The following is a 13,690-nucleotide window of genomic DNA, read 5'->3' as shown; positions in this document are numbered from 1 at the left end:
TAGTTATGCAAAACTGGGAAATGGGTAATAAAGGGATTATCTAGCTGCATTGCCTCACCAACAGCACCACCCCCTTAAACTGTAGCTGGTCAGCTCTAACTACTCCAGCCCACTAGGGGAATCTCCTGGTGTCTAGGTAGCCAAATCTAGTCTTGGGAGTTACATTTATGTTTCTAGTGCCAATCTTTTCTGTTCAATTTAGTGTCTTTGAAATGAAATACATTTCTTTGTTTGAATGACTTTTAGTTTTATTTGGTGAAACATGAAATGTATTAAAGTAAAGTTAAATAATTATTGAAAGAGAGATTGTTGATAGATGTCTCATTGTTTCTTCTTTAAAAAATTACATATTTTTATTTTACTCTTTTTCTAGAAGCAATGTTTTTGCACATCCATTTCATTCCATCCTGTGGAAACAAAAAAAAAAGGATCCAGAAAGTAAGACCACTGTATACTCTTCACATCCCTCATTAACTGAGGCAAAACAGCATTATCTAAAACATTTTATAAGGAAAATACATAACATGTGTTTGTAATTCAGATTTTTGTGTTTAACAAATTGCTTCCCAAACATAGGCAAGGTCACTAGCTGACACCAAAAGAAGTGGCATAAAAAAAATGAATAGATCACTTTCTAAAGTTATATTATAATGCTCAACATATAACAGTCAAGCTGGAATTTTTTTATAAATTAAAGTGAATGTAAATTTTGATGCTAAAGTGCCCAGTTTTTAAAAATTTGTTTAAAAACAGGGGCACTTTAATTCATCAAAATTTACATTTACCTCGTGTTGTGAAAAAAAACTTACCTTTTAATCTTGACAGCCGCTCCAGCTTCCTCCGCCCGTCGCAAAGCCTCTTCCTGGGTCTAAAATGAGGAATCCGGCTTCCTCCAATCACAGCGTTGAATCAGACACTGATTCCCCCGGGGGGAAGTCGTGATTGGAGGATGACCCATCCATCATTTCTGATGTCAGAAATGGCTTGCGACGACCGGGGGAAGCTGGAGCGGCTGTCAAGCTTAAAAGGTAAGTATTTTTTTACAACGAGTGAAATGTAAATTTTGATGAATTAAAGTGCCCCTGTTTTTAATAGATTTTTTAAAAACCGGGCACTTTAGCATCAAAATTTACATTCACTTTAACTTGACAGATATGCTAGTGCAAAAGATACTGAATTCCTATGTTTGCCTAAAATAAGGACTTTAAAGGGATAGTAGACACCATGTAATTATAAAACACTTTAATTGTCTTGCAATAGAATAACATATCAGCCAATTTCTAACATTTTTAAAACAACCTGCAATTGTTTTTCAACACAACAATTCCACCTACCACTTACCTAATTTGAAAGAGCCAATCTGGATTTGAGTCTGCAGCTCACAAGGCTAGCAACAATTATTATAAATTAAATTATTTTGCAATTCTTATCTGTTACGGACAATTAGCAAACGATATGCAGGCAGAGTTAGCATTGAGAAGTCTGAAATGTGCTTTTTCAGTTCTGAGAATTAGAAAAGCCATAATTTCTTATTTTAACCCCTTACGAGAGACGACATACAGAGTACGTTGTCTGTTATTTAGCCCTTTTAGGTAGAACATACAATTTTAAACAACTTTCCAGTTTATTTCTATTATCAAATTTGTTTCATTTTCTTGGTATTATTTGTTGAAGGAGCAGCAATGCACTACTGGTTTCTAACTGAACACATCGGTGAGCCATTGACATTGACAAATATATATGCAGCCACCAATTAGCAGCTAAAACCTAGGTTCTTTGATGTTCCTGAGCTTACCTAGATAAACCTTTCAGCAAAGGATAGCGAGAGAAGGAAGCAAACTAAATAATAGCGGTAAATTGGAAAGTTGTTTAAAATTGTATGCTCTGTCTAAATCATGAATGTCTAATTATGACTTTACTTTCCCTTTAAGGACATGCACTGTAACCTGTAGGACGACTGTGTCCTGGGCTGTTAGTTTGTGGGTCCCACCAACGGGAGTGAGGCATTGCAGTAATAGTGTATAGAGGCCACCCCAGGCTAGCAATCACATGGACAGGGGGTCAAAAATTACTGTTACTCATTATACAATCGCTGTGACAGTCAGTCACAGTGATTTTATACTTAAAGTGGAGCCTAGATAATAGCTTGATGCTTCAGGAGTGAGGCAGTCCAGCGATGCCCAAAAACTGCCACATGGCCATGTAATCACTGTGTTAGCAATGACTTGTCTTGGCCTTTTCCCATCTCTCCCTGTGAACATGTGTGTATAAAAAAAGTATTACATTTATTTTAATAATGTATAAATATCCTGGGGTATCTAAATTATACAAATATATACTACTAGTCCTAAAGCCCGTTCACACGGGCCGTGTTGTGTTAAATTTAATTCTTTCTTTCTTTCTTTCTTTCTTTCTTTCTTTCTTTCTTTCTCTCTCTCTTTCTCTCTCTCTTTCTCTCTCTTTCTCTCTCTCTCTCTCTCTCTCTCTTTCTCTCTCTCTCTCTCTCTCTCGTCGGGTGGGTGCGCGTGCGATCAGCTGCAAGTGTTTGTCTGAACTGCGCATGACGGCTTCATACAAACTCTTGTCTTTTATAATATAGGATAGAATTGTAAGCTATTAAGCTTACATTACAAGCATAGCAAATTTTAGTGTTAATCCAATAATTCTATTTTACTATAATAATACTAGTAGTATTTGCCCTATATTTCCTATAAAATACTTGGAAAGTTAGACATATGGGGTATTTCTAAAATCAGGACAACATAATGAATCTGTTTGGAAGTATTTTGTTTAGTTACAAAAGTTTTGTGGAAATTGTTATAAAAAAAACGGCAAAAAAAATCAAATGTTTCAGTTTTGATTGTTATTTTATTTACCCATATAGGGTATCACCAGAAAGGCCTGTTTGTCTGTTAAAAAAAAGTGTATAATATTTATGGGTGTAGGTAACAAGACAGCAGATAATTATGGTGAAACTGACAAAAATGACAAAATGGCCTGTGTCATTTAAGAATGGAAATTGTGAAAAACCTCTGTCCTTGCACCCCATGGATGTAGGTGCTACGTTACACAGTACTTTACCCAGCGTACTTTGTTGATTTAGTACCTAGGTCCAATACAGAGGTGCCTGTTGCTGCCTCCGCTGTCAGTTTAGACAGCGGGAGCCACAATCATGGGGCAGGAGGCATCTACCTTCATATGGTAAAGGATGATTGATCGCGCTCCCTTACCATATGAAACCAAAACGTCAATTGTTACAGAGAGTGACACTGTCATTGTCACTCTCTGTAATGGTCATCCGTTGGTGCCAAGTGGGAGCAATGAGATGTGGGCGGCCCAGCAGAGGAGGGGAGAGGGAGTGGCAGGGTTTCCTACACTGCAGGAAAAGGTTATGAAGACAGAGGGAGGAATGGGGCTTTACGTTACAGAAAGATATGGGCTGTTTGGGGGAGGACGACCATACAATACAGAAAAAAAGTTATCTCTTGGAGGTGTAGGTGAAGAGGGGGACCCCTACAGTACAGAAAAATATACAAAATAAATAATATAAAATCATAGTTTGCTAGTTGCAGTTTGCTGGTTGTTAGTAACAAACATGGTGACAGACAGTACAAGGAGGGAAGGTTAGAGAGCTTTTGGGGGGGGGGATCAGGAAGTTGGGAGGGTGAGGAGTGACCCCTACGCTACAAAAATAAATTTCTATATTAAAAAAAAAAAAAGCCCTAAATTGCATACTGACACACTGCCAGTACCTACAATTGTGGTGACCAGTGGTGGGAAAGCAGGGAAGAGATCAGGGGGTGATAGGTGTCAGGATGATCCCTACACTACAGCAAAAATTAACAAGCTAACTAATTAATCCCTTCACTAAAAGCAGCCTTCTAATTGCCAAAAACCAATGGCAAAGCCATGCATGTCTGCTGTTTCTGAACAAAGGGGACCCCAGAGGATCTTTTACAACCAGTTGTCTTGTGACTGCAGGAATTATGTGTAAATGATTTTAGTGAGAAACCCAAAGTTTGCGAAAAAGTTATCAAATTATTTTTTATATGATCGTAATTGGCATGAAATATACAAAAATGGGTCTAGATCAATGCATTGGGTTGTCTACTTTAAAAATATATATTTTCATATATAAATATTTTCATAGGTAAATACAATTTTTTTTTCTCAATTTCTGTTTAAGCTGAGTGGTAGCAAAAATGCTGGTACTTTGGGCAAGTTTTTCTCTGAAATTCCCAGCATCGAAAGGGTTAAGGGGCTAAAAAGTTTTTAATGTCCCTTTATGGTAGTAAGAAATGTTTAAACCAATACGAGCTGATGTTAATTACAACCAAGTTTCACATCTCTGGGATGCTTATAATAGAAAAAGTAAAGGAGGGAAATAGGAGAAAGACATTGCTATAAGTTTTGTGGTAATCTTTTTGTACAATCAGAATGTATTGTCTAGAACCTCCAGTGACAATGGCAACATCTCAGTCACAAAATGGAAACTTTAATAAAATATTATAAAAGTAAATATAATAATAATAATAATAATATACTTGAAGTATATATCATAATAGCTAGCTTAGCAGTAAAGGTATTAGTTCTAGGATTATGATCTTGCCTAATGTCAGCCAGGAACCCCTGTGTGAAAGATGAAGTTAGAATCATAGGTAATGTGTGTATTGCTAATTAAAGGGATAGTAAACACCAAAAATGTTATTGTTTAAAAAGATAGTTAATCACTTTATTACCATACCCCAGTTTAGCATATCCTTTTTATAATGCATAAGTTTACCTCTGTGATTACCTTGTATCTAAGCTTCTGCTGACTGCCTCCTTATCTCAGATCTTTTGACAGACTTGCATTTCAGGCAATTAGTGCTGACAATTAAATAACTTCACGTGCATGAGCACAATGCTATCCATATGAAACACAGGAACTAACACCCTTTAGCTGTGAAAAACTGTTAAATGCAGAGACGACCTTCAAGGGCTTAGAAATTACCATATGAGCCTACCTAGGTTTAGCTTTCAACTAAGAATAACACGAGAACAAAGCAAATTTGATGATAAAAGTAAATTAGAAAGTTGTTTGAAACAACATGCCCTATCTGAATCATGAACGTTTATTTTGGACTTTACTATCCCTTTAATTATTTGAATCTTAGAGGTACAATATATTATCCATGTAATTCAGTTTAGTTATCGGGTTAACAAAATCTCATTGCATATGGCAGTCTGTTAGTAAGTGCTAGTATGGAGACATAACAAGATATCAAAGCACTGTGTAAATCTTAGAGGTGATTCTTACCTGGATTCCTTCCCCTGAAAGTGCAGAGCATGCCTGAATCTGCCACATGCGATCTCGGTATGTGTGCAGATTTAACCCAGTGGCAATATCTGCTGCAGGGGCCGCAGTCAGCAAATCCTGCTTGTTTGCAAACACTAACAGGGGAACTCCCAAGAGATTGTCATCTTCTACCAGCTCTGCTAATTCCTAAAAAATGAAAATCACACATCATAACAGACTTTACCAGGGTCATTTATGTTCTTTGAAAGATAAATAATACATTTTTATGGAAGAGTTATATAACAAAACAGTTTAAAGCTGAAGAGTATTTCCTTCAATAAACTCAAGGAGGTACCCAAAGTTTTGATATCCGAACAATAAAATGTATATTATAATGTATCAATCTATAATATGCATTGGAATATATAATTCCTGTCAAAACATGAACAGGTTTTCCCATTATGTCTTAAAAGGACAGGAAACCTGCAAAAGCTTAATTGTTCCATGGTAAATACAATACCATGTTCATAAATTTTAATATCAAAATACATAATTGTTATTAAGCTATGCCTTGATTAGAGTAGTACAGCAAGATAAATTACACTGCAGTGGTGGTGATTATGATTCCAGATTTAGACAGATGAAAATTAAAAGGGACAGTAAACATCTTGTAATTACATAACATTTCCTTTGCTATAAAATAACATTTCAGCCAAGTTTAAACATTTTAAAAAAAAATTAACATCCTTTTTAATGAAATTGCTTTTCAACAGCAAAACTCCACCCACTGTTTGCCTTATTTGTAGGAGCCAATCTGGGCTTTAGTCTGTGGACAACAAGGCAAGTCATGATCATATTAGTATAAAATGCATTGTTTTGCATTTGTTATGTGCTAAAGCCTATAAAGAAAAAATATGTAGCAGGCTTTGGCCTCTAGTTATCAAGCCATCTACTTTCTAGCATTCGCCGGCCCCAATACGCTCGCCTAAGCTCGCCTAACATCGCCGCCTCGGACCTGAATACGTTCGCCAAATTTATCAAGAAAGCTGTCAAAAAGCCGCGCACCAATTACGGTGCGATGAGCAGCGGACTGTTGTTAACTGACAGTCATCGATCTCGCTGCTCATCTGCTTTTTTACAGCTTTCTTGCTAGCCTGTCACTAAGCACCCACACTATACTATACTGTTTTACCCCCTATACCGCCGCTCCCAGAGCCCCCCGCAACTAAATAAAGTTATTAACCCTTAAACCGCCACTCCCGGACCCCACCGCAACTATAATAAATATATTAACCCCTAAACCGCTGCTCCCGGACCCCGCCGCAACTATAATAAATATATGAACCCCTAAACCGCCGCTCCCGGACCCCGCCGCCACCTACATTATACCTATTAACCCCTAATCTTCCACCCCCTATACCGCCGCCACCTACATAAAGTTATTAACCCCTATCCTGCCGATCCCGGACCCCGCCGCAAATAAATAAAATGTTTAACCCCTAAACCGTCGCTCCCGGAGCCCACCGCCACCTACATTATACTTATTAACCCCTAATATGCCCCCCCTACACCGCCGCCACCTAAATTATATCTATTAACCCCTAAACTTAAGTCTAACCCTAACATCCCCCTAACTTAAATATTATTTAAATTAATCTACATAAATATTCCTGTAATTAAATAAATTATTCCTATTTAAAACTAAATACTTACCTATAAAATAAACCCTAAGCTAGCTACAATATAACTCATAATTACATTGTAGCTATTTTAGGGTTTATTTTTATTTTACAGGTAAGTTTGTATTTATTTTAACTAGGTACAATAGCTATTCAATAGTTATTAACTATTTAATAGCTACCTAGTTAAAATAAGTACAAATATACCTGTAAAATAAAACCTAACCTAAGTTACAATTACACCTAACTACCATTAAATAAATTAAATTAATTAAATACAATTACCTACAATTAAATAAAAATAACTAAAATTAACTAAAGTACAAAAAAAACAACTCTAAATTGCAGAAAATAAAAAAAATTACAAGAAGTTTAAACTAATTACACCTAATCTAAGCCCCCTAATAAAATAAAAAAGCCCCCCAAATAATAAAATTCCCTACCCTATACTAAATTACAAATAGCCCTTAAAAGGGCTTTTTGCGGGGCATTGCCCCAAAGTAATCAGCTCTTTTACCTGTAAAAAAAAGAAATACACCCCCCCCAACATTAAAACCCACCATCCATCGATCCCGACGACTAAATGAAGAATGACGGTTCCTTTAAATGACGTCATCCAAGATGGCGTCCCTTGAATTCCGATTGGCTGATAGGATTCTATCAGCCAATCGGAATTAAGGTAGGAAAAATCCGATTGGCTGATGAAATCAGCCAATCGGATTGACCTCACATTCTATTGGCTGTTCCAATCAGCCAATAGAATGCAAGGTCAATCCGATTGGCTGATTGGATCAGCCAATCAGATTGAACTTCAATCCGATTGGCTGATTTCATCAGCCAATCGGATTTTTCCTACCTTAATTCCGATTGGCTGATCCTATCCTATTAGCCAATCGGAATTCAAGGGACACCATCCATTTAAAGGAACCGTCATTCTTCGTTTAGTCGTCGGGATCGATGCATGCTCCGCGTCGGATGTCTTCAAGATGGTGCCGCTCCTTGCCGGATGGAATAAGATAGAAGATGCCGCTTGGATGAAGACTACTGCCTATCTGGAGGACCTCTTCTGGCCGGATTGGATGAAGACTTCTGCACATCTGGAGGACCACTTCGCCCGGATTCGTTGAGGACTTAGGCCCGGCTGGGTGAAGATGGCTCAAGGTAGGGAGATCTTCAATGGGGTAGTATTAGGTTTTTTTAAGGGGGGTTTGGGTGGGTTTTAGAGATAGGTTGGGTGTGGGTGGTGGGTTTTAATGTTGGGGGGGTTGTATTTCTTTTTTTACAGGTAAAAGAGCTGATTACTTTGGGGCACTGCCCCGCAAAAAGCCCTTTTAAGAGCTATTTGTAATTTAGTATAGGGTAGGGAATTTTATTATTTTGGGGGGCTTTTTTATTTTATTAGGGGGCTTAGATTAGATGTAATTAGTTTAAACTTCTTGTAATTTTTTTATTTTCTGTAATTTAGAGGGTTTTTTTGTACTTTATTTAATTTTAGTTATTTTTATTTAATTGTAGGTAATTGTATTTAATTAATTTAATTTATTCAATGGTAGTATAGTGTTAGGTGTAATTGTAACTTAGGTTAGGTTTTATTTTACAGGTATATTTGTATTTATTTTAACTAGGTAGCTATTAAATAGTTAATAACTATTTAATAACTATTGTACCTAGTTAAAATAAATACAAAGTTGCCTGTAAAATAAAAATAAACCCTAAGCTAGCTACAATGTAACTATTAGTTATATTGTAGCTAGCTTAGGGTTTATTTTATAGGTAAGTATTTAGTTTTAAATAGGAATAATTTAATTACAGGAATATTTATTTAGATCAATTTAAATAATATTTAAGTTAGGGGGGGTTAGGGTTAGACTTAGGGTTAGGGGTTAATAAATATAATGTAGGTGGCGGCGGTGTAGGGGGGGCAGATTAGGGGTTAATAAATGTAATGTAGGTGGTGGTCGGCTCCGGGAGCGACGGTTTAGGGTTTAAACAATTAATTTATTTGCGGCGGGGGCCGGGATCGGTGGTTTAGGTGTTAAACATTTTATTTAGTTGCGGCGGGGTCCGTGAGCGGCGGTTTAGGGATTAATAACTTTATTTAGTTGCAGGGGCTCCGGGAGTGGCGGATTAGGGGTTAATAACTTTATTTAGTTGCGGGGGGCTCCGGGAGCGGCGGATTAGGGGTTAATAAGTATAATGTAGGTGGCGGTGGTGTCGGGGCAGCGGTTTAGGGGTTAATAAGTATAAAGTAGGTGGCGGCAGTGTAGGGGGGCAGATTAAGGGTGTTTAGACTCGGGGTACATGTTAGGGTGTTAGGTGCAGACACTTCCCATAGAAATCAATGGGAAATCGGGTAGCAGCGAACATAAGCTCTCGCTGCTGTCAGACTCCCATTGATTCCTATGGGATTCGCCGCCTCCAGGGCGGCGGATTGAAAAACAGGTACGCTGGGCCGGAATAGTGGAGAGCGTACCTGGTTGTAGTTTGAAAACTTCCAAAAGTAGTCAGATTGTTCCGAACTTGCGTTTGGAACATCTGTAGTGACGTAACCATTGATCTGTGTCGGACTGAATCCGGCGGATCGTATGTTACGTCACTAGATTCTACTTTTGCCAGTCTGTAGGGCTTGATAACTATGGCGAATCAGCCTCGCCACAAATACGCTGCAGAATTCCAGCGTATTTGCGGTTGACGGCTTGATAACTAGAGGCCTTAGCCTCCAGAAGTCAGCAGGATACATTTCAAGTTCTGAGAATCCTAATTTTTTACATAAAAAGGGGCAAAATAAAAAATGAAACTTTATTGCAAAGTTGTTTCATGAAGCATAACTAAACATTTTTTATAAACATCTCATATGTCCCTTAAATAAAATAGATTCAATATTTTTATGAAAAATAGTCACTTTTGGTTTTTATTCAATTTTAAGGCTTTCAATTAAAACATAAAAAAATACACTCTTAGCTTATCCAATTTGAAAGTTAGCATTTATCTTCATAACTTGCATTAAATAATTTTACAAACATTTGCCCAAAATATTATGTGTATTTATTTTTAATGCATTATATTAACTGAAATAGTAGTCTTGTTCCTGAAAATGCGGAGTGGAGATGTGTAAATACGGTGAATATATATAATAATATATATAATTATAGCATTTTCAGTGATGTTATACACATTAACACAAAATATACATATTAATGAATGAAAGAGTAAATATAGGAAAATGTCATGAAGCTTTGATAAACATAGTCCTAACATTTAAACCAATTTCATATATGCCATTTTGAATCTGGTGTTCTTAAAGGGACAGTATACTGTAAATTCTTCCATTTTATTGCCCCCAAATATCCATTTTACTTGCTGGGGTGTATTATATTATTTACAAATCGCTCATTTGCCTTTATTTTAAATAGCTGATGTTGCCTGTGGTATCTCCACCTAAACTGAAAATTCCAATACTTAAATATTGGCTATAGAAAAGCTGTGTAGACTTAGCGAGCCAAAGCATTTACTCTCCCAGTGGGGGTAAGAGAGATAAGTAATAAAATGTTCATTTTTAATAGTTTTTTTTATAAGTATTGGACTTAAAGAGATAAGATAAAGAGGCCCAATTTCACTGCAAGCTTAGTTCATTTCAATGGGTTGTGGTTCCAAAGAAGAAAACCAGCTATTTCATATACAAAATAAACCTAATACGTTTTATACTCTGCTACTTGTATAGCACGTCATTGGAAACACATTAAGGGAAAATCTATTTAATAGCACACTGTCCCTTTAATTCACTGTGTTTCAGAAGCCAAACAACATCTTATTTTTTGCAACAGCCTAAATGAAAGCAAAAGATTTTATTTTTACCTGCCCAGTTTCCTCAAATCGCTTCCGATCTGCACTGTCCACTACATAAATCTAAAGTAAAGGAGAAGTAAGATGCGCTGCTTCAGGTACTGCAGATATTTACATATATTTATATACATATGTATGGAGCTTTATGAAGAAGGAACAAAGCGATTCATAACATTATACACAGTAGTCATACTAGGACACATGACAATATAGTCAAAGCACTGCTGTCAGTTTAAAGGGACAGTATATTTCAGATTTGTTTATTGTTTAAAAAGATAGATCAGCCATTTATTACCCATTCCCCAGTTTTGCATAACACGGTTATATTAATATTCTGTTTAACTTTGTGATTAGCTTATATTTAAGCCTCTGCAAACTGCCCTCTTCAGTTCTTTTGACACACTTGCATTTTAGCCAACCACTGCTGACTCATAAATAGCTCCACTGGAGTTAGCACAATGTTATCTATATGGCACACATGAACGAGCACTGTATAGCTATGAAAGACTGCCACAATGACTGAGATAAGAGGCGGCATCCAAGGACTAGGTTTAGCTTTCGACAAGAATACCAAGAGAACAAAGCAAATTTGATGATCAAAGTAAATTGTAAAGTTGTTTATTATTGCATGCGATTTCTGATTCATGAAAGTTTTATTTTGACTAGACTGTCCCTTTAAAGCAGGGCTCTAAACAAGCTCATGGTGGACATATTTAGCAGTTCACAGATAGTGAATTATAACAACAATTTTTTCTTAGATGCACATTAAAGGGATAATACGAATTTGTGATTCATTATTTTCTTGCGCTGTTTGAGTTGTGCAAGTTATACAAATAATGATTAGAGAGATAGAGAGACAAGGCCTTATTCTCTAAAGGTCACCACTTAGGTGAGATTATTTAAAAAGATTTGTCAGTAGTACAAGGTGTTGATTCTGTTAAAGCAATCTTCATATCTGTGTATGTCACAAAAGGGAGTAAATTACATTTCTGTATGCGAAGGAGAGACACATACATGCAGTGTGTAGTGTTCAATAAAAATTGAATGTAGAATGTAAAAACCGTAATCAAATTGCACATAAAATACATATTTAAGGGATACTGAACCCAATTTTTTTATTTAAGAATGTAATCTTACGAGACAGCCCATCTTTGGTTAAGTACCCTGTATAGCGCTTGCTGACTGGTGGCTAAATGCAGCCATTCCTGCTTTTTCAAATAAAGATATCAAGAGAACGAAGAAAAATTGCTAATAGCAGTAAATTAGAAAGTTGCTTAAAATTGCATGCACTATCTGAATCATGAAAGAAAGAAAATGGGTTCAGTATCCCTTTAAATAATTGAATTATTAATTTAAGCAATTTGTATTGAAAATGCTACAAAAGTTTACAGCGCTATAAAAATAAAAGATAAGAAAAAAAAAACAGAAATACAATTGTGCTGGTTTCTGTGTAATTTACCTTGTATTTGTATTAAACTTTGCATGTCTTTTTATATTACATAATTCATTACATAGTTAATGCTGGCTTGTGTCTTTTTAGATTTATTAGGTAGTAGCCAGTGATCAGCATAAGATTTATGTGATTTTAAGTATGGCTGCTGTGTTATTTTTATTCTGTGTGAAAACAGGGAAAACTAATATGAACATGTTTTAGCAAATACATTAAAATTCTAAGTCCTAGATTACAAGTGGAGCTTGATTGTTAACGTGCTACACATTATGTTGTGCTTGGCCTCACATGATCAATAACTCTTCATCAGGTATTACAATTTGTTAAATTGTTTTACTAAAGCATTTAAAGCTGCCCATACATATATAGTGCGCCTTATACTTTCAATGGATTGCACAAAGAGGACGTAAGTTGCTACTTTCACTGGTATTACAAGGTGCTAGATACATTTTGCGCTTACGTGTTATCCATTCCTATTTAACCCTTTTGAAAAACGTGTTTTAACTTTTAGTGTTTGTTAGAGAAATACGTTAAAACACTACCTAAATTGAATTGTTGTGCTCTATTGGCTTTGTTTATTTGTGTTATCTGATTTTAACTTTTGTATGGTCTCTCATAGACATCTAATACCAGAGGGTTTTGTATGGTCTCTCATAGACATCTATTATTAGAGGGTTTTGTATGGTCTCTCATAGACATCTATTACCAGAGGGTTTTGTATGGTCTCTCATAGACATCTATTACCAGAGGGTTTTGTATTGGCCTCTCATAGACATCTATTACTAGAGGGTTTTGTATGGTCTCTCATAGACATCTATTACCCGTGGGTTTTGTATGGTCTCTCATAGACATCTATTACCCGTGGGTTTTGTATGGTCTCTCATAGACATCTATTACCAGAGGGTTTTGTTGGTCTCTCATAGACATCTATTACCCGAGGGTTTTGTATGGTCTCTCATAGACATCTATTATTAGAGGGTTTTGTATGGTCTCTCATAGACATCTATTACCAGAGGGTTTTGTATGGTCTCTCATAGACATCTATTATTAGAGGGTTTTGTATGGCCTCTCATAGACATCTTGTATTAGAGGGTTTTGTATGGTCTCTCATAGACATATATTACCGGAGGGTTTTGTATAGTCTCTCATAGACATCTATTACCAGAGGGTTTTGTATTGGCCTCTCATAGACATCTTGTATTAGAGGGTTTTGTATAGTCTCTCATAGACATATATTACCAGAGGGTTTTGTATAGTCTCTCATAGACATCTATTACCAGAGGGTTTTGTATTGGCCTCTCATAGACATCTATTACTAGAGGGTTTTGTATGGTCTCTCATAGACATCTATTACCAGAGGGTTTTGTATGGTCTCTCATAGACATCTATTATTAGAGGGTTTTGTATGGTCTCTCATAGACATCTATTACCAGAGGGTTT

At 36.3% G+C, this 13,690-nt stretch overlaps 1 protein-coding gene across 1 annotated transcript in view; it reads right to left on the bottom strand.

Annotated features, from left to right (window-relative positions):
• Positions 1-353: 353 nt before the first annotated feature.
• Positions 354-13,690, bottom strand: part of LOC128664442 (ADP-ribosylation factor-like protein 3) — a 35,618-nt gene continuing 22,281 nt past the window's right edge. Inside the window, exons 4-6 of the mRNA XM_053719274.1 lie at positions 10,813-10,863; positions 5,300-5,485; positions 354-407 (exon numbers count right to left, since the gene is read on the bottom strand). Of these exons, the coding sequence (XP_053575249.1) occupies positions 354-407; positions 5,300-5,485; positions 10,813-10,863 (291 nt within the window). The remainder of the gene's footprint in view (positions 408-5,299; positions 5,486-10,812; positions 10,864-13,690) is intronic.

Source organism: Bombina bombina, chromosome 6, assembly GCF_027579735.1.
Source record: "Bombina bombina isolate aBomBom1 chromosome 6, aBomBom1.pri, whole genome shotgun sequence".
In the NCBI taxonomy this organism is placed as follows: Eukaryota; Metazoa; Chordata; class Amphibia; order Anura; family Bombinatoridae; genus Bombina; species Bombina bombina.
Note: the sequence above shows the minus strand (reverse complement) of the source record. Positions and strands in the feature narration are given on the sequence as shown.